The 25,827-nt window shown below is 45.8% G+C and overlaps 1 protein-coding gene across 3 annotated transcripts in view; it reads left to right on the top strand.

The window, feature by feature from the left end:
* The first annotated feature begins 1,721 nt into the window (after positions 1-1,721).
* PLEKHM3 (pleckstrin homology domain containing M3) overlaps positions 1,722-25,827 on the top strand; it is a 152,889-nt gene continuing 128,783 nt past the window's right edge. For 2 of the 3 annotated variants that reach the window (XR_013347492.1, XM_077829984.1), the window contains exons 1-2: positions 1,722-1,849; positions 16,675-17,614. Coding sequence is in view for 2 of the 3 variants with exons in the window: in XM_077829984.1 (XP_077686110.1) it covers positions 17,011-17,614 (604 nt within the window). In the remaining variant the exon portion in view is untranslated. Of the gene's footprint in view, positions 1,850-4,094; positions 4,261-16,674; positions 17,615-25,827 lie in introns of all 3 variants that reach the window. The other variant, XM_077829985.1, reaches the window with a different exon arrangement.

The following is a 25,827-nucleotide window of genomic DNA, read 5'->3' as shown; positions in this document are numbered from 1 at the left end:
AAAGTGGGAACTATAATGACAAAACAATACAGAAATGACGATTTCACATCCCAGCTATTGTTAAGTGAGTTCTTGTCAGACAGGATGCTATCAAACTAAGTTTCCTTTTACATTTTCTAGGCACTTCCCTTTCTCTGGAGGTGATAGGCACTATCAGGACAGGATTGTATTCCTAACAGCCCAGTAGCATCTTCTTTCAATGTGACTAGTTTGGAATGTGAGGATGTGACCTGTCGCCTCCCAGCTTATGGCTGCCTCTGTTGCTTAGCCAAAGGCCTTAGCCTAAGAACAGGGCCTCAGACTGTCACAGTAAGAGAAGAACCTTACAGGGGCAGACAGTGATTTTGATTCTTTCTTTTATGCCTCTATCTAGCCAAGTGATAAGAATACACCTAAATTCTTAAAGTACCGGCCTTTGCAGACAGGCCTGAATATCTATATCCTAACACACACAAATAATAAAACAAGTACTTTTTAACACCTAAAGGAACAGGTTGAATTGAAGATCTTATTGCAAATCTAGGGTGAAATATTTATATACCTTTGTGCAACATTCAGTTGCTAAGAGTCTCCCAGCACTCAGGATTTTTATCACAAATCTCATTATAGTTGATGTTTTTCTTAAAGCCCCCACTCCTGGAGTCAAATGACTGTGTGAGAACCTCAGCTTTCAGTTTTTTAAAAGGAAATTTCTAGCCCTCATGGTCACAGAAAAGATCTTGAAAATGTGACCCCCCCCGTACCTCCCCCCAAAAGGCTTAAAAATAGAAGGCAAATAAAAAGACCCTCACATAATTTTTATGCCAATCTCATGAATTTTGAACACTTGGGCTTGGCAAAACTGAGGATTTATTTATTATAGGCAGAGCTAGTAGTGGTGCTTATCATTAAGGTTGTCTGACTGTTCCCATTATAAGACCCCATTTTCAGTTGCTTATCGCTTTAACTGATTTATATGCTTATAACTTTATTATTATTTATTTGTATTACTGTAGCACCTAGGAGCCCTAGTCATGGACAAGGAGCCCACTCTGCTAGGTGCTGTAGAAACACAGAACAAAAAGGCAGTCCCTGCCCCAAAGAGCTTACAATATAAGTATACGACAGGAAACCACAGATGGATACAGCTGCTGTATAATGATATAATAATACCTAGTTCTTTTCATCAATAGAGCTTAAAATGGAGAGGTCAGCATCATTATCCCCATTAGACAGATGGAGACACTGAGGCACAGAGAAATCAAATGACATGTTCTAGGCCACCAACAGAGTTGGGAATAGAACCCAGAGCTCCGGAGTCCCATTCCAGTGCGTGATCCACTAGGTCACACACCCATATTCTCACAACACATTGCAGCAGATGCATAGAGTTAATGTACAGGGAAGTGAGGTACGCAGACTGAAAACTGGGTTGAAAACACAGACATGCTCGAGGGTTAATTTTTCACCTGCTAATCTCCATTTTAGCTAACGGTCATAGGTATTGCATTATCTGAGAGAGAGCAGACGATGAAAGCAGTGCACAGGACTAAAAGAAACAGGGAGAAGAGCTATGTGTCACATAGTGATGACTAATGGCCAGCTATGTGCCACAGAGCGAAGTGGCAGAAAGCAGGAACTTCTGTGAGCTGGAACCTTGCTGTCAGAGGACCTGTTTCCCCGGTGGTGGAAGGGAAGGATTTGAGAAGGGACTGAGGCAGGCAGATTGTAAACACAGAGCAGAGAGAAGGATGGATAATGCAGGACACATATGTTGCCTGTCCTGGCAGAATGAGGAGTAATTGTACAGCAAAGATCATCTATTAGGAAGAAATGGCAAAGTGGGTTTTCTGGAGTTCCAGAGGGCCAGGTAAATGTTCCCTTTGTTGTTAATCTGCGGGTTTGTGGTTGGATTTCTGTTTTTTACATATCAGGAAATGTATCAAAGGTTTGATCATTCTGTGCTGTTTCTCACTGTTTTATAAACACACACACAGAGAGAGACAGTTGTCTAGCTCAGGTTTTCCTGGGGTGCCCATCACCTTGCAGCTATATTTGTATTTATATATTGTATACAGACATGCATGCACATGTATACATACCTCTGTGTATATAATATGTGTGTGTTTATATGTAGCACGCAGAGATGTGTATATATACATACACCTATGTAGCAATATATCTAGCCAGAGAAACAGACACAAACACACACACAGAGACTCTATAATTAAAGGCGCAGTTCTTGAAATCCTTGCAACACCCCAAACTCCTAATGACTTCAGCTGGAATTTTCATTGCTCCAGGTAGGCAGAATCAAATTCCATTGTGCAGTTGTGTACCTATCTGCAGTACAACACAAATACATCACTCTATGCTGGTGGGAAGTGCATTGCAGTGTTTTATTTTCTTTTCTTTTATTTTTCGCAATGAAGTTTTTGCTTTCTTATGGGACAAACTCCCAAAACATAATAAATAGAATTATTAACTGTAGGATTAAGTAATCCCAATAAATATGCCTTCCTTGTATAATACCTATAGTGTTAGTTTAGATGCTATGGTCAGTGGCACCAATAGGATAGAGTGAAATAATAGTTTTGCAAAGAGAATGCATTATTTGTCTCTGATTTGTCTCAGAAAACAAATATTCAAGGATCCAATCTTGCAAAGATTTACGCACACATGTAAATTTACTCCCATTGAGTAGTCCCACCGAAGTGAATGAGGCTACTCACAATGTATAAAGATAAGCATGTGGAAAATCTTTGAAGGAGCAGGATGTCAGTCATTTCAGGCAACAGTAGCCCCAATATATAGCTTGGGAGGTTTAGGGTTTAGTGACATTTTTCTTGAATCAGAAGTTTACAGGTTTTAAATTTCAGATTAAAAAAAATCACAAACTCAGCGTAGTGGGAGAGGGAACTACATAATGTAGCTGAAGGATCTAATCTACACTAGCTAGGTACTTATATATGGCCCCCATCACCACTGTATCTGAGTTCCTTGGATCTGACTGGTTTTTGCAGCTTACAAATAATATGTTGCATTTAAGTCAATCAGCTGTTGTCAGGTTTCTGCTGAATTTTTGCAAAGATCGCTTGAGATAAAGTTTGTAATTTTTTTTGTTAGTAAACTGTGAGACCAATCTGTATTGTGACCGTGTAGGAGGAATAATACGGTGTTATAACAATAATGTGCTGTTGTAACCATCCCCCTGAGTTGGCTGATTTTCATGGGGTTGACATGATCTCAGAGGGTTGGGTTGCTGTGCTGTTTTGAAGTTCAGTCTCCATTGGGTTATTCTTTTTTTCTGGTGATAATAAATGTGTCACACTGCCAGGACTCACTAGTTGGGAAATCAGAAAAGATTTGTTTTTAAATGATTTTATGCTTGTTGTTAAATGGCGGTGTTTTAAATATAATCATACATGCACTTATATTCAGGTGAACTCCAAGGTCTTAGTGTGATTAGCTTTGAATTATCCAGGGTCAGCTCCTTGAGTACTGTCCTTGATTAGGAGAATTGGCTGGAGTCTAGATACTAAAGTTAGAATAATAATCCTTTACATTTATGCTGGATAGCTCTTTATCCAGAAAGATCCCCAATGGCTCTGGGGCCTATATGTGAGATGCTGAGTGCCAATAGCTCCTGGGCCTACATACATACGCTTCTCAGCTGAAAAGCAGGCATCTCTTGGGTGGGGGACACTTGCCAGCAGGACCCTGGTGCACAAACGACAGCAGAGGGACAACTTGAGTAGAAATTCCAGTAATCTCCATCCATTTTCAACTCAGATTTCCATTTGGGAAAAAAAGTACTATTGGATTTTTTAGTACTGGTTCTGGCTCCCAACACAGCTCTGTGAAATATGAGAGAGGGGCTTTAGGAATGAGAGTGCAGCTCTAGTAGAACCTCAAGGCAGATTATTTAATTTTAAAAGATCTTTTATTTATTGGTAGCTGCAATCTGGGAGGCCCCCGCCCCCCCCACCTGTACTTTCTGGTTGGAGACAAATGGATCAAGCACAGCAGATCCAGTTGTAAAAGGCATCAACCCGAATAATATATCTCTTAAAATGTCTAGTTAGGTCTTTACACCACCCCCTCTGTGCTTGCAGCCTCGTGGGTCCTCCCAGTGACATCACCTATAACAACATCTGATGGCTACAGTATTATAGGGCTCACTCCTCTTTGTGCTGATCTCGGAAGCTAACACAGCCTGTTCTCTTCTTGTGTTTCTGAATTGCCTGTTTGGCTGGAAGAAGGTGCGGGGTTTTTAACCAGGTCAGTGTGACAAAATGTGAATTAAGTAAACACACATGAAGCAAAGAAACAGAACTGGGCAACCTCCAGGGTCCCCCAGGATGCCGTCTGCCTCCGACGGGGCTGGGTAGAACTCCAGGGAGGCAAGTGGGCTGATCGCTGTAGAAGCCCAGGCCAACATCCCCACTTAAAGAATAGATGTAGGCCCAGTTTGCAGCATAGTGTAGGCTTGTCAGATGGTGATGTACAGTAAGTGTTCATTAGGGCCCTGATTCGGCACGGTATTTACACACGTGCCTAGTGAGAAGCACATGAGTCATCCGGCTGAAAGGCAGCGGGACTGCTCATGTGTTTGAAGGTAGGAATGTGCTTCACTGCCTTGCTGAATCAGTGCCAGACTGCGTAAGGCCTCAGTCCAGCAATGTGCTTCGTGACTTCACTGAGGTGACTCACAGGCTTAAATGCGTTGCCGGATTGGGGCCTTAGCTTTTTTCCTCTGACTTGGGGCACGTGCTGCTGTGCTGTGTGCACACATGCTGGAAAACCTGCTATACGGCTGCCCTTCTGCAAGGCTGCTTTGCCTTCTATTCCATCTCTGCCCAGACTCCCTGCTCCTTTCCAGGGTCACCGCCCAGCTGGAGAGCTTTCAAACAGCTAATCCCCGTGAAGCCAGCAGGAAGTGATGCAGCCAGTCATTTCTCGGGGCATTCTTCGGCCTGGAGGGAAGTATGTGTCAGATTGCTGTAGGGCAAGGGAGTCAGCCAGGCTGTGTGATAAAGATCTCTGGAGCGCTGTACACAAACCTGTCCCGGGGGGTGGGGGAAAGCTTTACATGATCCATGTTTCCTCATTGCCCGTCATGTTCACCTCATTTTGTGCACTGTGCTTGTTGCGCACTGTTGCCATGGGCTGTTTGCATCCATGTTTTACCCTAGAGGTTGCTGCATTTTCATGAATGTTTGCGAAGTGCTGGGAAAATTAAAAGCCCGGTATACTGTAGGTGCCAATTATTAACTAATATTACGTTCGGTGATGATGGGTGAAGAGTTCTCTAGATATGTAGTACAGTTTGTCATGTCCATAGAATGCTCTGGGAACCTTCTTGCTTAAAGGGACTGGGCTAGATCTTTATCAAGCATGAATCAACCTACTTCCATCAGACAGCAGAGCTGCATCAACTTTCCCCAGGATATATAGTTTTGAACCCCGACAGCTGCACAGGTACATGTCATTATTAACGGGATCCCACCCCTCAGCTCTCTCAGTTACTTCTAGAGCTCTGTAGCATCTAAGCACTCAATACTGCCCTTTAGATTTACCTAGTGTTATCCATAGAGGTCATCATGGCTGATTCTGCTCTTTGCCTCTCCCAGCTTCGAGGAGACTGTCTTTGTTGTTAAAGAGGACTTGTGGCACCTTAGAGACTAACCAATTTATTTGAGCATGAGCTTTCGTGAGCTACAGCTCACTTCACGAAAGCTCATGCTCAAATAAATTGGTTAGTCTCTAAGGTGCCACAAGTACTTCTCTCCTCACAATGTGTATGAAAATCAAGGTGGGCCATTTCCAGCACAAATACAGGTTTTCTCACCCCCCCATCCCCTTTTTTCAAAAAAACACACACACAAAAACTCACTCTCCTGCTGGCAATAGCTTATCCAAAGTGACCACTCTCCTCACAATGTGCACGATAATCAAGGTGGGCCATTTCCAGCACAAATACAGGTTTTCTCACCCCCCCCCCCACCTCCATACACACACAAACTCACTCTCCTGCTGGCAATAGCTCATCCAAAGTGACCACTCTCCCTACAATGTGCATGATAATCAAGGTGGGCCATTTCCAGCACAAATCCAAGTTTAACCAGAACGTCGGGGGGGTGGGGGTGGCCCAACTTGATGATCACTTTAGATAAGCTATTACCAGCAGGAGAGTGGGGTGGGAGGAGGTATTGTTTCATGGTCTCTGTGTATATAATGTCTTCTGCAGTTTCCACAGTATGCATCCGATGAAGTGAGCTGTAGCTCACGAAAGCTCATGCTCAAATAAATTGGTTAGTCTCTAAGGTGCCACAAGTACTCCTTTTCTTTTTGCGAATACAGACTAACACGGCTGTTACTCTGAAACCTGTCTTTGTTGTTGTTTTGTATGTGTGGGCATGGGTGTTCCTTGTCACTCTTCTTGGCAGGAGGGATCTAGCAGACAGTTAAGTTTTGCAGCATGAAATTAATTAAGTAATCTGGATTAATTTAAGATCAATTTTATCTCTCTGCTAGTTTATCCAGCATTCAAGAGCTCTTGACTGAGAATACTTTTGCTCTGGCTCTTGTAAGCTTCTCCTAGAATTATTAGGTGCATTGTCTCAGAATATATATGATACTGTAAAGTACGTATTTAGGGCACTGGTGTAACCTGGACTATGGGGAATTCTTATACTGGGCCCAGCTTTTTTCCTGGACAGCTGAATGTCTCAGATTTATATTATGGAATCATAGAAATGTAGGGTTGGAGAGACCTCAAGAGGTCATCCAGTCCAGTGGTTCTTAACTTGGGTAAATGCGTACCCTCCGGGGGCTATGCAGAGGTCTTCCAGGGAGTACATCAACTCATCTAGATATTTGCCTAGTTTTATAACAGGTTACATAAAAAGCACTAGCGAAGTCACTACAAACTAAAATTTCATACAGACAATGACTTGTTTATACTGCTCTGTATACTATACACTGAAGTGTAACTACAATAGTTATATTCCAATTGATTTATTGTATAATTATAAGGTAAAAATGAGGAAGTAAGCAATTTTTCAGTAATAGTGTGCCATGACACTTGTATTTTTATGCCTGATTTTGTCAGCAAGTAGTTTTTAAGTGAGGTGAAACTTGGGGGTATGCAAGACAAATCAGACTCCTGAAAGGGGTACAGTAGTCTGGAAAGGTTGAGAGCCACTGACCTAGTCCATCTCTGCACACTGACAGATATTTAATTGTTTTTAAATACCTCCCAAGGACAAGGAGTCCACGCCCTCCCACGGTTACCAGTTCCAGTGCTTAACTAATAATGAGAAGTTGTTATTTTTACAAGTACTTTAAAAATTGTTGTTTAGAGACTCTTCTCCTTGTGCAAAGCTTGACCAGGGCTTGTAATATTTACTCGCTGACCAGTGCCGAAAAAGTACTGGTAGACCAGGGGGCTAGCAGCTGTTTTAAGGCCCAAAATCTAATAAGCCACCTGATCTAAAGAAAGATGAATGCCATATATTAGTGTTTTCTCATGCTCTAATCCCATGTTACAACAGAAGAAGGTTTGGGGACTCACCTCCCATTTAGACATTAAAGGGGGGGGGCGTGATCTCGATTCTTCCACCCCCAAAAACATATTTAAATACTCAATCCAACAATTATTTCATATAATCTTGAAAGGGACCATGTTAAGGCTGATGCTTTAAAATTGCCTTATGACAGCTGTCCCTTATTGTACTCAAATTACTTCAGGATTCTGGCTGTGTGTTTTTTCCCTTCAAGCAACCTGTAGTGAACAGGGAAAAGTGGCAGAAGTTCTCTTTACAGATTCAGACTCGCAATGAGCAAACCAGCATAAGTGCATGCAGTTGCGATTCCCAGTACATTGCATTACATTGTAAGCTCTTTGCGGCAAGGGCTCTCCTTTTGTTATATGTATGTACAACACCTTCCATAGCGAGGCCCTGATCCCTGATCGAGGCCTGCTGGTTAGGGGTACTCAAACTAGGGGTTGCCACCACCCAGCCCTTCTCAGATTGCTGGATGGGAGCGGCGTCTCTCCTAGATGAGAGAGGAATCCTGGGCTCATCCTGATATAAAGGGGGTTGTGTAAGAAAAAGTTGAGAACCGATGTTGTAGGTACTACTCCACTACAAAGGATTAATATCTGCTTTTGGGGGCATTATTTGGTCTGCAGGGTGGATAGAACTGGGAAAACAATGCGCTATGCACTAATACTTTGCATTCTCTGCCATCTTCCATCCCTTAAATATAAAACTCTTTGTAAATATTGATCCTCAAAATCCCTGAGAGGTAAGTAAGTATTGGTAAACTGAGGCACACATTTATTGTCAAAACACAACCGGTCAGTGATAGATTTGAAATTACAGCACAGGAATCCTAATGCCTAGACCTTTACTCTAGCCCAGTGGTTCTCAGCTAGGGGTCAGGTACCCCTGGGGGTACGCAGAGGTCTTCCAGGGGGTACATCAACTCATCTAGATATTTGCCTAGTTTTATAACAGGCTACAAAAAAAGCACTAGCCAAGTCAGCACAAACTAAAATTTCATACAGACAATGACTTGTTTATACTGCTCTACATACGATACACTGATATGCAAGTACAATATTTATATTCCAATTGATTTATTTTATAATTATATGGTAAAAATAAGAAAGTCAGCCATTTTTCAGTACTAGTGTGCTGTGGCATTTTTCTATTTTTATGTCTCATTTTGTCAGCAGGTAGTTTTGAAGTGAGATGAAACTTGGGGGTTCGCAAGACAAATCAGACCCCTGAAAGGGGCACAGTAGTCTGGACAGGTTGAGAGCCACCGCTCTAACCAGTCAAATATACTCCCTCTCTGAAATCATGAAAGTGACTTCTGAAGTGACTTGATCTGTCTTGCTAGCTAACTAGTTTGATAGTGACCCTACAGTGCTGCTACACAGATAAGTATGGTTCTCAGGGATTTCAAGTGACCAAAATACAGCTAATTTAGATTCTGGATAATATTTTGATCACCTGACCCAATGCAGCCATCTAAAAATCTTGGTAGCTGCAAAAAGTGCAAGGTGTCCTGAGAAAAATCTGTGCATTAGTTGCTCAAGGTGTGTCATTCCTCAAAGGAAAGTTACAGACTGAAATAGCTGAGAGCATGATTCATGGAAAAGAACATAAGGTGTTAAGGGCCGACAGGCCCTGAATCTCGGGAGTCATGGAGTGCAGATTCTGAAAACAGCAAAAGAGGTGTCAATCCTTCTTTTGGATGAGAAGTGAATCCAAGGCCCTGGTCACTTCTTCTCACTATAGGGCGTGTCTATACTGCACTCTCCCAAGCCCGGGCTCTGACTCAGTTTTGAGCCCAAGCCCCCTTTCTGTCCACACACAGATCAGTCTGACTCAGGTCACTAAGCACTGAGGACCCGGGTCCTAGGACCGTGTGAGCGGGCTGGCTGAGAGCCTGAGTCCCACTGCAACTCGCATCCAAGCCCTGTCCATTTTGCAGCACAGATGCAGGTCAAGTACACACCTGATTCAGAAGGCTGGTGTAGTGCCATACAGACACATTAGCGGGCTTGTGGGACCCAGGTCCAGCAATTGTAAAGCCAGGTTTAAAATGCAATGTGGACGCACCAGCATGGATTTGGAAACCCCAAATCCACAAGCCTGGGTTCCACAGATCTGGGCTTAGTGTGCTGTGGAGACATACCTGTAGATCCCATGGCATGTTTTGTAAGAGTTAGGGTGTCCTGGCCCAGGCCTGGATTAAGGCAATCCAGACCTTAGGCATACCACAACACAGGGCCCTGCAGACAGCTTCATGCCCACACTGTGGCCCTAGCCTCCACCTAGAGTGGTGAAGGAGAAGGGCCCCAGCATTTACCCCAGGAACCAGGTTGTATTTGCTTTGGTGGGCAGAGACCCACTTCTCTCTTCTCCCACCACACAGAATGCTCTGCTAGGGTAGTGTTGGCAGAGAGCCTTGCACTGAAGCTCCCGTTGAGATGCATGCGACAGGTCACCCGTCTCAGATGTGTTTCAGGCTGTCTGCAGACTCAGGCAGAGGCTGCTGCATCAGTTAAACCCAGGTGACTTTTTCAAGCTTTTTTTGAAAAAAGCAAAGGCTAAAAACTTCATCCTTTTTTATTTTTAAATGGAAGCTGAGAGTCTGATGTGATCACGTGACCCAGGGAGCTGGGTCCTAAGGCACAGACTTATAGTGGCTGTGCCCTCATCTGGCTTTGACTGGCCCAGTTTCGGGAGCTACGTTTGGTCTTCCCCCTTGTAGCCTGAGCTGAAGGAGTTAGTCTGTATTTCCCCTTCTAAAATAACTGTTCCTGATGTGGCAAGCAGTCTATTTCTAAATGGTCTTTTTTTTTCAGTGGTAGGTGGGTGATCCCGATATGCAGTTAGTAAAGTGCCTGGGTGAAAGGAGCTATGTAAATACAAGGTTTCATGAGACAACATTGTACTGTTTTAGATCTCTAGTGCCTAAGGGGTCCGCTTGCAATGCAAGGCAGTTAAATCCCTGTGCATCATCCTGAAAATTTGTGCCTGAGTGTTCTTTAAGGGGAAAAAGAAATCAGTGTCCCTGATAGTGAAATGCTGCTACTCGGGATTTTACAGTTGGACTGTCAAGTTTTAAAAAGCATATTTAAAAAAAAAACACCCTTTAACAAAATCAAATTATTCTAATTGTAGGAAAATACTGCAGCCCAGTCATGCCCTCGGCCTACTTACCCATCCCTTCAACTCCATTCCTAAAGTTCCAGCTTCCAGCAGCAGCCATAAAGAAAGGAACAGCCTGCCAGAAAAAAATGTTTCCTTCCTTTTCCTGTAAACATAGAATTTCCCTCCAAAATTACCCTGTGTGGCGCAGGATGGGTGATATTCTGTCCTATCCTGGTGACAGGTTATAATCTGGTCTCTCATGGTTAGGACCCTATCAGATTCACAGCCGTGAAAAACATATCACAGACCGTGAAATCTGGTCTCCCCCCATGAAGTCTGGTTTTTCGTGTGCTTTTTACCCTATACTATACAGATTTCATGGGGGAGACCGGTGTTTCTCAAATTGGGGATCCTGACCCAAAAGGGAGTTGCAGGGGGGTCCAAGGTTGTTTTAGGGGGGTTGTGGTATTGCTACCCTCACTTCTGTGCTGCCTTCAGAGCTGGGCAGCTGAAAAGCAGCGGCTGTTGGCCGGGCACCCGGCTCTGAAGGCAGCACCCCGCCAGCAGCAGCGCAGAAGTAAGGGTGGCAAGACCAGACCACGCCACCCTGAGTTCTGCGCTGCTGCTGGCAGAGCTGGGTGGCCGGAGAGTGGTGGCTGCGGACTGCGGGCCCAGCTCTGCCGGCAGCAGCGCAGAAGTCAGGGTGGCGATCCCGTACCAGGCCGTCCTGACTTCTGCCCTGCTGCTGGCGGCGGCTCTGCCTTCAGAGCAGGGTTCCCGGCCAGCCGCCGCCGCTCTCCAGCTGCCCAGCCCTGAAGGCAGAGCCGCCGCCCGCAGCAGCCCAGAAGTAAGGATAGCAGCTCTGCAATACCCCCTACAGTAACCTTGCGACCCTCCCCCCCCCCCCCGCAACTCCTTTTTGAGTCAGGATCCCTACAGTTACGACACTGTGAAATTTCAGATTTAAATAACTGAAATCATGAAATTTAAGATTTTTAAAATCCTATGACCGTGAAATCTACCAAATTCACAGTCCATTTTGGTCAGGCTCTACTCATGATTGCAAGGCTAGACAGAGGAGCTCTGCAAAGAGGAGACTGTTAGCTTTCTGGGGGGGGGGGGGGTGGGAAGATGTGAGGGGGCACTCAGCACTTCCCTGTAGCCAAGTTATCAAAATTCCCAATCCCTACTAATGTTTTAGCTTAAAAATTTCTAAGGTGCCTAAGTGGCTTAGGAGCTCAAGTCTCACTGACTTTCAGTGGCACTTAGACTCCTAACCCGCTTGGTAAATTATTCTAAAGTGCCTCTTCGCTGCCAAGGTCTGTAGCATGGCGCTCCACAGGTTAAGTACTTCCCATCATTTGTCAGTCTTAGTTGTGTTGCTTTTGAATGTAATTGAATGTTCCTTTTGTTCTGGTATTATGAAGAATAAATGGGAATGCCTTATTGACTCTTTGTATGGCATTCATTATTTTATATGCCTTGATCAGACCCTCTTTTATTCATCTCTTCCCTTAACTAAAGAGTGTTACTCTCTTCCCTTTCTCTTCATATGGACTCTGAGTCACTTGTCTCTGGACCCCTCCTATTCCTGTGTTTATCTGGGTACCGGAATCTAGTTTCATTTGATCCAAGTTAAATGCAAAAGCCTGAGTGGAACTCTTAGAGTTCGTTATTGACAGATGTAACCTATGTAAGGTATTCTTATAGAGGACGTATCAGTGTAGTATCTAAGCACTACTGATAATTTGCTATGCATTTACGTAGCACCTTTCATCCTTTAAGGAAGCACTCCCCAGACTCTATAGAAAGGGGTAACCACTCCCCACTGAGGTGACCTTTTATAACAGTTTGTGCAGGGCATACTGTATCCCAAGGTGGTGATGGTGCAAAGTCACGTCAGGGTGCAGCATCCCATCATCCTGTCACCATGTGACTCAGTATCACCATGTGCTTCCGGAATGTGAAGTCATTTTGGAGACAATCCCGTGGCTTTACAAGAATGTGGGAGGTTGTGTGACATGAGATAATCCTCATCCCACAAAATCAGGACAGACTTGCAGCCCCATAAAACAGGGTCTCCAGTGTTTGGTAATAAACTTGCTAAGTAAAAGTGTACAATTTCTTGGGTATGCTGATTGATTTGTCTTGTATTGATGTAGACTAGGGGACAAAGGGACAGTGTGTTTTGTTGCCCCTTGTCTTCCCCTGAAATATGGCCGTACAGGTCACAAGCCCTTCTCCAATCATTGCTGTTCAGATTGTTTAAATCCATCAAGTGGGAGCAGGGCTGGGTTCTCTGCCAACGCAGGTGAAATGGCCTCTTTGTGTGGGCCAGCCTGTTACTTGCACTGTTTGGCATTTGACTATATCTCAGTGCTGATTCTGCCCAAGCTAACACTAACTGCAAATTTGTAAATGAATATCCAGCAGTCCTGGTATGAGCCATCGCTCATAAAGAAATGCCAGTGAAGGGTTTGAGGGTGGGTCGGTTACAGCTATGGAAGCCCTTTATTCTCCCTCCGTTTGTTTTCTCCCATGCAAAAGCCTTCTGCTCACGTGCTTATCCTGGCTGAGGAGTTCTAAATGCAACTCCCTTTGCAACCCATGGAAGTTACTCCTTGCTCTGCTTTGTGCTGTCCAGGCACTGAGCATGGTGCCTGCCCAGTTATCCCAAGACACTCTTGTTTTGTTGGTTTCAGAGTAACAGCCGTGTTAGTCTGTATTCGCAAAAAGAAAAGGAGGACTTGTGGCACCTTAGAGACTAACCAATTTATTTGAGCATAAGCTTATGCTCAAATAAATTGGTTAGTCTCTAAGGTGCCACAAGTCCTCCTTTTCTTGTTTTGTTGGTTTGCAAGAGGAGATTTGGGGCAGGGAGCGGTCAATATGCTCTGTGTTGCTTCTGCCCTCCTCTTCAGAGACAGCTGCATATTAGTGGTGAAATGAGGGGTGAAATCCCAGCCCAGCTAAAGTCAATGGTGTCATAGTTCAGGATCACTGCACACACTCTAGGCTCCCAGCTCGCCACTCTCTTGGTGAAGACCTGCGTCCCCTCTCCTTCCTGCCTGGAGTATTTCCAGGCTGCACAGCTCCCTGCTTGCACTGTGAGTTCCCCAGCAAACCAGACGGCCTAAGCAGGCCTGCTTCCCTTTCTCCTCAGAGGCTACAAACAGCCTAAGTGCCACAGTTATAAGTCACCACAAGGCCCTTTCTAAGCAAAGACCTTTATTCTTAAGGGGAAAGCCTTACAGAGAAAACATAGTAAACCAGTAAAAGAACTTACAAGCATGCTCATAATAATAAGCTTATCGGCGATCACCCAACAGTAGGCCAATTACTTATAGTCCTTCAACAAGGATTGTGTCCCCCCCCAGACAGAAAGCCCTTAGTCACTTTAAACTCAGGGTATTTATCCAAAAGTCCCTTCTCTGTCTTTTGGTCTCTGGAGAATCCAGTGTGAACCAGTATGTGGGAGCCTGTTCAGGTGGGGGTACCTCTCTGGAGGTGTCAAAACCTGAATGAATTAGCCCCATAAGCTCCACCACCGCCCCACACACTGTTCTTAGTTCCCGGAGGGCTGTGATCACGCTCCCCCATGAAATTACATACAATCCCTGGCCCAGAATGATACATAAACTTAACACAGTGAGATCTCCCACAGATATTTTAGGAAATCACCACATCTGTCACAAATGGCAAAACTCCCGTTGACTTCAGTGGAGCCAGAATTTTCCTCAAGCTGTAGAGATGGACCACAGAATTGATGTCCAGATCTGGGTTAGGATCAGGCTAGGGTTTGGTGTTCTGGTTCAAGCCTGAATAAGGTTTCAGGTTCAGTTTTGACAGCACTGGAAGCTCACAATCTGGTTTGGGGAGATTTGGGCCCCAAATGCTGGAAATCTCCCAGTGTCAGCTATTCCCTTAAGACGGGAGCTACACCTGAACTAGCAATGGCAAATTGGCTCCTTACAATTTTGGGTCTGACCCAGAATGAAAACTGTGAGGGGGATAGCGTGGGCTTGGATCAGTCCTTTGCTTGGCCATTGTTAGCCATTGACACCTGTGCAGAGGGACCATTACACACCCCCCATTCTGATTTGACACCGTTTTACACCCATTTTGTTCAGCTTCACCGTTTTGATTCCGGCCCCATCTCTACTCAATTAGTCAGAAGCAGCCTAGCAAATCAGTGAGCCAATGCTCTTCTTGCTGATGTTGCCCGTCACAGGGAGGTAGTTAATATGCACCAAGGCAATATTATTTGAAGCTGCTGTCTGAAGCATGATGATTTGAAGACCATAGTCACCGCCGAGAAAAAACAGGATAAGGTTTGAAGTTACCGTGGTTATGCATATTTTTGTTTTTAAAGCACATGTCTTGGAAAGCATTTTACAAAGACCACCATTTCTGAACTGCAGCAACTAAGACCCAGATAGCAAAGATGATGGAAGGCTGCATATTATTGGACAGTAAAATAAGTTATTTGCCACAATAGAGCAAACCGTGGGTGGAAACCGACTTATTGGGGAATACAAACCCTCCCCAGTATAAGACTGTTCGTTCCCCTCTGTTCTGAACAAATTGAATTGTCTTCTGTTTATTAAGATGGAGCAGCTGCAGGATCTGCTACATTAAAAGTCGAGCTTCAACCAGTTTGGCTAAAGGAGTAACTGCTCTAGCTGATAGCAGTAGGGGACTTTTATATTCCTATGGGGAGCAGCCTCTGAAATGGCAAGGGCACACAATAGTGCAGAGTTTTTCAAAAATAAATAAATAAACATTTAACTATTTTGTGTTTAGTTTTATTGGAAAATCTCTTAAGTTCAGTGTCAACACTGGCTTCCTCCAGCACTAGTGAGGTCTGTCTAAATACAGTATCTAGAGGCCTGCACTCAAACTAATAGAAATCCCTCCACAGATGGTGACCAGAATCTATAGAGGTGTGTTTCTGATTGATTTGGATCAATTTTAGCTGTGCCTGCCCCAAACAACAGGAGCATAGTGAGTGGAGCCCCAGTTCAAGATGGGTGACACAGCAGCAGGGGTGAGGAGACTGGAATTTACTCCCTGGGAATGGAGCAGCCCCTTACTCTACCGGAATGAGTGCTGAGGAGCCGTGATCGCTCAGCTCCCATCTCAGCGCTTCGCAGGTTTGGGCCTCAAAACTCTTCTCTGCCTCTGCACTTCGCAGAGACATCAGAGCCAGTTGCCCAGAGGTGATGGTCTGCTGGTTAATGACGCCTCTGGACATGCTGGATTTTGTTTAGCATTGTGTTGCTACGCTCTTAGGTTTCCACCACTGTTTTACATGCCCTGTGATAGGTTGTCTTGATGTAGCTTTAGTGGTCCTACGATATTAGCGAGACAAGGTGGGGTGAAGTAATATCTTTTATTGGACCAACTTCCGTTGACAGAGAAAAGCTTTTCCCTCACCCACTTTGTCTCTCGAATGCCCTGGGAGAGTTCAGAAAGTAAGGAAGGAATTCAGAGTCCAGGTCAGCGTTAGCCTCTTAGCCCTGGTTCTTTAGCCAGGTGATCACTGTGCTATTTATAATAAGGATCAGTTAGCAAAGTATTCTCAGCACAACTTAGTTCAGCCTTAATGTTTCTGGAACGACTCACATCCTAAAGTCTCCCAGGGTTTTTTTTAGGTTCCCTCATATCCTCATAGAAGCCTGCACCAAGCGTTCCATAGGTCACCGTATCGCAGAAGGCTAATAAAGAACACCTTTCACTGTAGCTCTGAAAAGCTTATCTTGTTCTAATAAATGGTATCACCTTGGCTCCCACTTATCTGGTGCCCCACCCTCCTCTATACAGGTTCTAATTCAAAAAGTGATAACAAGTAATCTCCCACTTAGTGGACAACAGAAGCCCTGTAAGGAAACTTTGTACACAGTAACTTTGATGCCAAAAGGAAAGAGGGGATGATGACGGTGGGAAAAATCAGGTGATTAAACAGCTTCACTTGAATGAAAGAGGGTTTATTAAAATGGTGCTGTGCTCTGCTTCACAGGAACTCCAGATTGCCATGAACTGGTTACACTGAATAACTTAACCGCATTCCCAGGATCTGCGTAAATAACTTAACACTCAGCAAAAAGCTGTGGAGGAGCAATTCATCCCTGGCATCCTACCACCTGGAAGTTAAGTAGCGCATCTGAAGTCAAACTCCGATACCAACAGCTTTTGCCACCAGAGGCTTTGGTGGCTGTTGTGTTTCTCCCGCCATATTGAGGTCAGTGTGGTGCCACAAGCTTTCCTCAGGCATCTTTATCCTCTATGCCTGGACATTTGTGCAGCATCTTCCTGAACCAGCACTGACAACTCAGGCCTTCCAGCAACACGAGCAATGGAAGCATTAGAAGTTGATGACATCAGCCCGGCCTTGGAGGTGACTGAAGATTTCTTCAATAGTTTTGATGCTAAGCTGGACACGGTTGTGCAACCGTCTGAGGTGTATGGGGTACAGGAGGTTCCTGAGCTGGTAGGACATGAAGTATTCAATCAGATAACAGACAGCGGAGACCTGAGAAACATCACTTCTTTAGCTAAAAGCAGCCTCATTTGGGAACGCTGCAGAAATGGCCTCTTGGAAGCCAACGCTCCAAAAGCGTTCCCTGCCAAAGATCCGTTTACAGGGCAAACGGAGACAGCCCCGGATAATCTCTCCTGGGTGGAGCAAAGGGAAGCCTCGACTTTTAAGATTTTTAATCTCTGTCAGCGGAGGAGAGACAGGCCCCGCTCTGTGAACGATATCCTAGTGCAGAACGAGGAAGCCTCCACTTTCAAGCCAGGGCATAATCGGTCACGCTCGGATGCAAGCCACATAGACTGGGGACTTGTCTTCACAGGTGCCTCTGTACAGCCGCCGTCAAGTCAGGACACCAATTGCTCCAGGCTTTCATGCCAATCACCCACGCTAAATAAGGGAGAGGACATTCAAGGGAACACTGGTACGTACTGGTGCTTCATTGCTTTCACTAATGCTTTCTTTTTAATATTGATCTTGTCTTGAAAAGGAAACTGCTAGCTGCCAGATCTTCAGCTGCTGTAAACTGGCATAGTTCCATTGACTTCAGTGGATCTACATCATTTTAAAACCAGCTCAGGATCTGACCCATGTTTTTAAAAATATTCCCTCCCTGCCTGTTTCTTGTTCTCGGTTTTAAACGTACACTTCTTTACATTTTTCATTTAATTCAGATTGGCTAAGAAAGATATGTTTCTGGTTCTTTCCGGTTAGTTTCATTTGCAGGTTCTCAGGTACTAGGCAGTTTGGATTGCTAGTTTATTGGAAGACTGGTTAATCTCAAAAAAAAGGTAGTTTTCACTAAAATGTTAGAAATAAATATTGAAAAAAACCTGATTTTATTTTTTGGGCCTAAATGGCTCTGTACTATCCCTTTAAGAAAGGTTGGGTACTCAATTCAGAAACAACAGAAACTTCAGCACACAATCTGTGCCCTTGTCAATATTAATGCATCTCTGTCAGCTTTGTATGGGATTCAGGAAGTCTTGTTATCGGATGGACACAGACTTTCTCAGTGAGCCACACAAACGAAGCAATGTTTCAATGAGCTACACATTTCCCTTTTCCTCTCTCGAGCAGGACGCTGGAAGAGACTTGGCTGGAGGCCTCAGAAACCCCGAACTAATGTCTCCTGCTGGATGATTGTTTATTTTGCAGCTGCCAAAAGTAATAATAATAGCAGACGCAGCCCGTGCCACAAAGATCATACAATCTAAATAAGGACATGGCTTAATAAATGAAGGGGAAAGGAAAAGGAGGACGATAATTATAATAGCCAGACTGTGTGGTTGCTTAGGGTAGTGTTTGTCAATGACTGGTCCGTGGACTGGTACCAGTCCCTGAGATTTCCCTGACACAGTTTAGGAAGGGAGGAAGCTGGTCCCTGGTATCAAAAAGGTTGAGAAACGTGGCTTAGGGTTAAAGTAGAGGTGGGCAAACTACGGCCCGCAGGACTGTCCTGCCCGGCCCTTGAGCTCCCGGCTGGGGAAGCTAGCCCCTGGCCCCTCCCCTGCTGTCCTCTGGCCCCCGCAGCCCCAGCACACTGCGTCGCCAGCGCTCTGGGCGGTGGGCTGCGAGCTCCTGCCTGGCAGCGCGGTGGCGTAGCGGGCTCCGGCCGGGCGGCGCAGCTGCCAGTCCTGCTGCTCTGAGCGGCATGGTAAGGGGCTGGATATGGGCCTAGGGTCCTGGGGGCAGTCAGGGGATAGGGAGCGGGGGAGGGGGTTGGATAGGGCGTGGGAGTAGGACAGGGGGCCTGTCAGGGGGCGGGGCAGTCAGGGGACAGGGAACAGGGCCGGTTGGATAGGGGGTAGGGTCCCAGGGGGCGGTTAGGGACGGGGAGTCCCGGGAGGGAGCAGTCAGGGGACAAGGAGCAGGGGAGGTTGGGGATTCTGAGGGGGGCAGTCAGGAGGCGGGAAGTGGGAGAGGGTGGGGGCCAGGCTGTTTGGGGAGGCACAGCCTTCCCTACCCGGCCCTCCATATGGTTTTGGAACCCCGATGTGGCCCTTTGCCCGCCCCGGGTTAAAGCATGCCTTTAAGTCCAGATTTGCCAAAGAGGTTGGCTCCTTCTTAACCATCAAAACGTAGTGTCTGAATGGGAGCTGAGCCTTTTTAGAAAATCTGCCCTGTACATTGTACTCCTGCAAGGGGACCCCCGGGGTTCTGCCTCCTGCAGCCTCTCAGCTCACAAGGGGAACATGCCCCCTGCTCCATCCCTTCAGGGTACATCCTTCTTCCCTGTGCTCCTGTTCCGCCCCACCTCCTCCCAGTCCATACTGAGCAGTGCACCCATGGGAGAGTATGGACAGCGCTGTCTCTATGCTCCCTTGAGTGCAGGGATGGTAACTCTGTCTGGTCGTTACATGGGCTAACCCAGAATGGGGAAGGGTCCTGTGTGCCCATGGAAAGGCCAGGCTTTGTGGCCCCTATAGAGGAAGACATGTATCTTGACGGGATTATAGATTGTGGATCTCACCTCTTTTTGTGTGTGTGTGTGTGTGTGTGTGTGAATTACAGCATGGGTGTTTGGTATTGTTGGCCAAGTTTCTGAGAACTTTACACTCAGGTTGGTGGCATTTCTCGTTCTGTAGCGTGATAACTTTTGAACACCGCATCCATTCAATTCCAACATTTCTGGGAACATTTGAGGCATCAGTGGCCAGTGCCCTGTTGATTTTGGGAAAAATCAAACCAAAAGGCAGAAAGTGGGAGACATATGATGCCTGTGCCCGTTCTTTAGCACCCCCACAGTTGGTCCATGGCACCCATCAATGCCTTGTGGCATAGCAATACTTCTATCCCATCTCTGTCCATCCTCCCAACAGAGTTTAATTAACACGTTGACAGCCTGAATGACTTATCTCCCAGACAGAAAGAGGAATAATGAGTGGAGGAAAGGGGGTGAGAATACAGGGAATGTGGCGTGGAGCAAATACAGCCCTGGCAGTGGGGGGGAGATGGGGGCCCTGTTATGGGGGAAGAAGGAAAGGGGGCACACAGAGCTCCTAACATGGTTGGTAAGTGGGAATGGGGGACAGGCAGACCAGCTGGCATAGAGGGAAAGGGGGAAAATGGGAGGAAGAAGGTAATGAGGATTCACAGCCCGTGCTGGAGGTATATTGGAGGATCCTACAATGGGGCCTGGGAGGAATGGGGGCAGCCAGAACCCCTGCCAAGTGGAGATGGGACGAGTTGCAGGGAGTCCCTGAAATAGAAGGGTATGGGGGGTACCCAGAGAGCTTGTGGGGGGGAACGATGGGATGCAAGGATGTGCCATGATCTTAGCCTGTACAAGCTGCATGACTCTCCTAGTTTTATTGTATACTATAAACATATTACCTGAGGGAAGGGGTTGAGCTTTTTGTTTGCCTCCTTTTATAGTTTCAGATTTGTACCATCGTATATTTACACTGCCACTGTCCTCTGGAAGCGCCGAAGGATCCCAATCCACTGCAAACCACCGACTGCTTTGTGAGGCACATCCCTGTCCTCACCCAGAGCTCAATGTCAGATCGGGGTTTAAGGATATAAAGCCATAAGAGGAATCACTCCAGCCACAGGGAGGTGCGACCACCCATGGGGTAAAGCATGCCATGTTACACAACAGCACTCCACGACTGTTTAGGAAAGGACGCCGAGAAGAGTATTGAAACTGCAGGTGGAATTTAGGCGGGCAGAAGAGAGTGATCCAAAAAGCTAGTTGCTTTTGGAGTTCTTTTTTACACTGTAAGAAAATCTAACACAATTTGGAACAGGGACCGTAGGGCAGCATTACATCAGAGTGCAGGGATTTGTTTACTGTAAAAGCGGCTCTCACTCTAATCTCTCTCCTTCACTTCCTGCAACAGGCTTGAGTTAGGTCCAGGGACCCTCTCTGCTTGTATAAGCAAGACTTGCTGTTCCTTCCTTTTTCCTAAATGGCTCCTGTTCCAGCTGTTCCCCTTCAGGAGCAGGTGTCCCTTCTGCCCAGGGCTAACAGACAATGGAGAGACCAGCCATCTAGACGTCCTGGGGGGATGCTGCTGCATGCAGAAGCACATCCACAGCAGGTCAGACAGGCTTGCAGAGAATTTCCCACAATCCACTGAAAACAGAACAAACTCTGACTGCCGCACGATTGGCTCTGACTGAAAAAAAGCCACCGGGCGCCTGGTCAACTGGCACATGTGGTCACCAAGGGCTTGTTTACAACAAAAGTTGTGCTGCTTTAATTATACCACTGTACTTATGTGGTACATCCCTGCCTAGCACAGACACGGTTATACCGACTTAAGTGACCTTATAACAGTCTATCTTATCCCCATAAGGGAAATAGATTAAGCTATACCAGTATATAAGGCACTTTTATTCCAATATCACTGCATCCATCCTGGGGGTTGTGCCAGTATAACTATCTTGGTAGAAATCACACCCTCTCCAAAATACACCAGTGCAAATCCTGTGTTTAGAGCAGGCCTTAGCAGACGTGAAGTCAAAGAAATAGAGCGTGGTCACAAAAGTACGATATCTGCTTTGCCTCAGTGGTCACTGTGGTAAGTACGGCACATGGGGAAGAGAGCTCGCCTTTCTTGGTGAAGGTTTGTACCGTGCTTTGAAGCTGTAAAGCATTATTAGAGAGCGGCCACTGACCTGTGACCGTGCAGTACAAAGGTAGCCCAAGGGGGGGAATCCAGAGAGCTCCATATAGCAATCAGAAGGTCTAGCAGATGCCTACCAGCCAAGGCTGATGCCAAAGATGGGTTTGTAGCAGGGGCTGCTTTTTCTTTGTCCTTTATTTGCCCACATCTACGTAACTGAGGGACCTCCCTCTTCCTATGACTGCCAAGAGAGGCAGGCAACTCTGCATTTCAGCTCTGCATTTTCGCTCCTTACCCCCACTGCTGTGTGTTCTTACCACCCCCTTTGCCTCTCTTGAAACCTGGAGTTCCCTGCCCTGCCTCCCGCCCAGTTCACCTGTTTCCCACCCAGGCAGAATAAGGACCCCCCCCCGCAGCCTATGTCTACTTCTCTATGCCTAAAGCTGAGCAAGGCTCCTGTCAACAGGGCAAAGAGTGCAAAAGGTACAACAGCAGAGATAGGTTGACCGTATTTCCCAGAGAGAAAACTGGATACCCCCAGCCACTTGCCTGAGGAGCTGCGCCCTCGCCCCACCCTGTGAGGCTGTTGCCAGTCACTGGAACCCTGCGGGGACCCCCTCAAGAGGTTATTGCTTGTCCCTGGAACCCTGCTGCCCCGCATCTGTGCTCCACCCCCCCTCAGGGGACTGGCATCTCCACTCACCACCCCCCCACACACACACATTCCTCCATACCACACCCCACTTTTTTTTTTTTTTTTTTACAAAAGTGGGTATTTATCCCATTTGCTCTTGCCAACTGATCAAGTCAGCAAGAGCAAATGAAACAAATGCCTTCTTTTGAAAAGAAAGTTGGACAGCCGGGACAGGGCTTAAAGAAGGGACTGTCCCGGCCAAAAGGAGACATATGGTCACCCTAAGCAGAGATCTTCCATTACCAGAGTAGGAAGGGCTTGCTCCACACTCCCTTATCTCAGTAAATTTGACTCCCACTGACTGAGTGTAACTTTAATTTCATTAGAAATTAACAGACTCCATATAAGTGATACCAGCTAACAGCCTACTCCCTACTATAACAGGCTTACTCATTCCTCTCTCAAAATTGGCAGCCAATGCACTGGGGCTACCTTTTATAGCCCATCCTTTCCCAGAATTCTCCGCAGGTGCCTGAAACAAGTCGCCTGAGAAATCTAAACACACTGAAATAGTCAAATGCCTTAGTCTCTTAAAAATTACTTTGTGCAGAAGATTATACTTACTGACAAGTTCCACAACAGGAAAACTGAGCAGGGCAGGGGAAAGAGAAATATATTAACAAGAACGGCAAAACTACATCTCTCCAAAATCCCTGGGATGGTTATTTCCTGTACACCAGCCCCACCCTTAGAAGACTGCTGTTTATGTAGGAGTTAGGTGCATTTTGGGAAGGTTGGAAGGGTAAGTTTAAGAGTCTTTCCCCAAAAGATGTCTCCAGATCTGTAGTGTTTTTTCCATAGGAAAAAAAACCTTCTTTTATGCTCTGAAAACAGGCTAAACTTGTCTGAATATTTTCCCCCTTTCCGCTCAACCAATTTATGGCTGTTAAGAGGTCAGTAGCCTTTATATTTCTGCCTTCTGAGTTAATAGAGGCCTTTCTTTGGTCCTGAGCACCTTATAAAGAACTGGCAGCTACTGTGAAAAAAGACAAGAAGTGGGTGGCACAACCATGTGTACCCATGACAGGTAAATATTTCTCATGGAAGTCCCTAAATATGTATTAAAAATGACCCCATGATTCATGTTAAGCATACGTAGCAGCTGTTCTAGTAATGGGGGGAGTCATATGAATAATGAGAGAGAAGGAAAAGTCTGTTATCTCACCCATAGTGAGATAGCCCTTTCTAGAACCCTTAAAACTCAGCTGTTTCTTTTCAGTCCTCACTGGACCTGCTTCCTGGAAAGGAATCTCCCGTGTAGCTTGCAGGCTCTCTTAGTCCTTCTAAGACTGGCCAGTTTGTTTCATGAGTCATTACCTACCTAGAGTATTTAGTACTATATGCTTATCTGTTCCCGCTACTTGTTTTTTTTTACGACATAGACAAGTGGAACTGGATCCTTTCCAAGCATCATGGAAGGAAAGGATTTGAAAAATGCATCTTATGGGAGTGGTATCCCCTTGTGCCTGCCAGCAAAACTGCTTACGCATTAGAAACAAATACTGCTTTTTTTTTTTCTTCCCAGTTTCTGTTAAGAGTTCAGTGTTGAGTGGTTAGTGGAACTAGTGAAGAGGGAAGTTTAAGTTCAGGACAGTTATTTGTTTTTTTAGGGAGGCAGCCTGTCCAACCAAAGGGAAAGTATCCATAGCACCCAAAGAAGGATCACTTAGACTATTAAGTACAATATGTGATCAGGTATATTTGTTGTTCACATGGATTTTTTTTTTCTTCAAACATAGTCACCTCTTGAGCAGTGTACATGCTCTAATGCTTCTCATCCATTATTCTTCTCGTTTGTATTACTCTAGGGCTTAAAGGCCCCAATTAAAAGTGGTGAGGCTTTGTTGTGTTAGGTGGTGTACTAACACATAATGAGAAACAATCATAGAATCATAGAATATCAGGGTTAGAAGGGACCTCAGGAGGTCTTCTAGTCCAACCCCCTGCTCAAAGCAGGACCAATCCCCAACTAAACCATCCCAGCCAGGGCTTTGTCAAGCCTGACCTTAAAAACTTCTAAGGAAGGAGATTTTACCACGTCCCTAGGTAATGCATTCCAGTGTTTCACCACCCTCCTAGTGAAGAAGTTTTTCCTAATATCCAACCTAAACCTCCCCCACTGCAACTTGAGACCATTACTCCTTGTCCTGTCCTCTTCTACCACTGAGAATAGTCTAGAACCATCCTCTCTGGATCCACCTCTCAGGTAGTTTGAAAGCAGCTATCAAATCCCCCCTCATTCTTCTCTTCTGCAGACTAAACAATCCCAGTTCCCTCAGCGTCTCCTCATAAGTCATATATTCCAGACCCCTAATCATTTTTGTTGCCCTTCGCTGGACTCTCTCCAATTTATCCACATCCTTCTTATAGTGTGGGGCCCAAAACTGGACACAGTACTCCAGATGAGGCCTCACCAATGTTGAATAGAGGGGAACGATCACGTCCCTCGATCTGCTCGCTATGCCCCTACTTATACATCCCAAAATGCCATTGGCCTTCTTGGCAACAAGGGCACACTGCTGACTCATATCCAGCTTCTCGTCCACTGTCACCCCTAGTTCCTTTTCCGTAGAACTGCTGCCTAGCCATTCGGTCCCTAGTCTGTAGCTGTGCATTGGGTTCTTCCATCCTAAGTGCAGGACCCTGCACTTATCCTTATTGAACCTCATCAGATTTCTTTTGGCCCAATCCTCCAATTTGTCTAGGTCCCTCTGTATCCTATCCCTGCCCTCCAGCGTATCTACCACTCCTCCCAGTTTAGTATCATCCGCAGATTTGCTGAGAATGCAATCCATACCCATCCTCCAGATCATTTATGAAGATATTGAACAAAACTGGCCCCAGGACCGACCCCTGGGGCACTCCACTTGACACCGGCTGCCAACTAGACATGGAGCCATCGATCACTACCCGTTGAGCCCGACAATCTAGCCAACTTTCTACCCACCTTATAGTGCATTCATCCAGCCCGTACTTCTTTAACTTGCTGACAAGAATACTGTGGGAGACCGTGTCAAAAGCTTTGCTAAAGTCAAGAAACAATACATCCACTGCTATCCCTTCATCCACAGAACCAGTAATCTCATCATAGAAGGCGATTAGATTAGTCAGACATGACCTTCCCTTGGTGAATCCATGCTGACTGTTCCTGATCACTTTCCTCTCACGTAAGTGCTTCAGGATTGATTCCTTGAGGACCTGCTCCATGATTTTTCCGGGGACTGAGGTGAGGCTGACAGGCCTGTAGTTCCCAGGATCATCCTCCTTCTCTTTTTAAAAGATTGGCACTACATTAGCCTTTTTCCAGTTATCTGGGACTTCCCCCGTTCGCCACGAGTTTTCAAAGATAATGGCCAATGGCTCTGCAAT

The sequence above is a fragment of the Eretmochelys imbricata genome, chromosome 11, assembly GCF_965152235.1.
Source record: "Eretmochelys imbricata isolate rEreImb1 chromosome 11, rEreImb1.hap1, whole genome shotgun sequence".
In the NCBI taxonomy this organism is placed as follows: Eukaryota; Metazoa; Chordata; order Testudines; family Cheloniidae; genus Eretmochelys; species Eretmochelys imbricata.
This window is presented reverse-complemented; position numbering and strand designations above follow the sequence as displayed.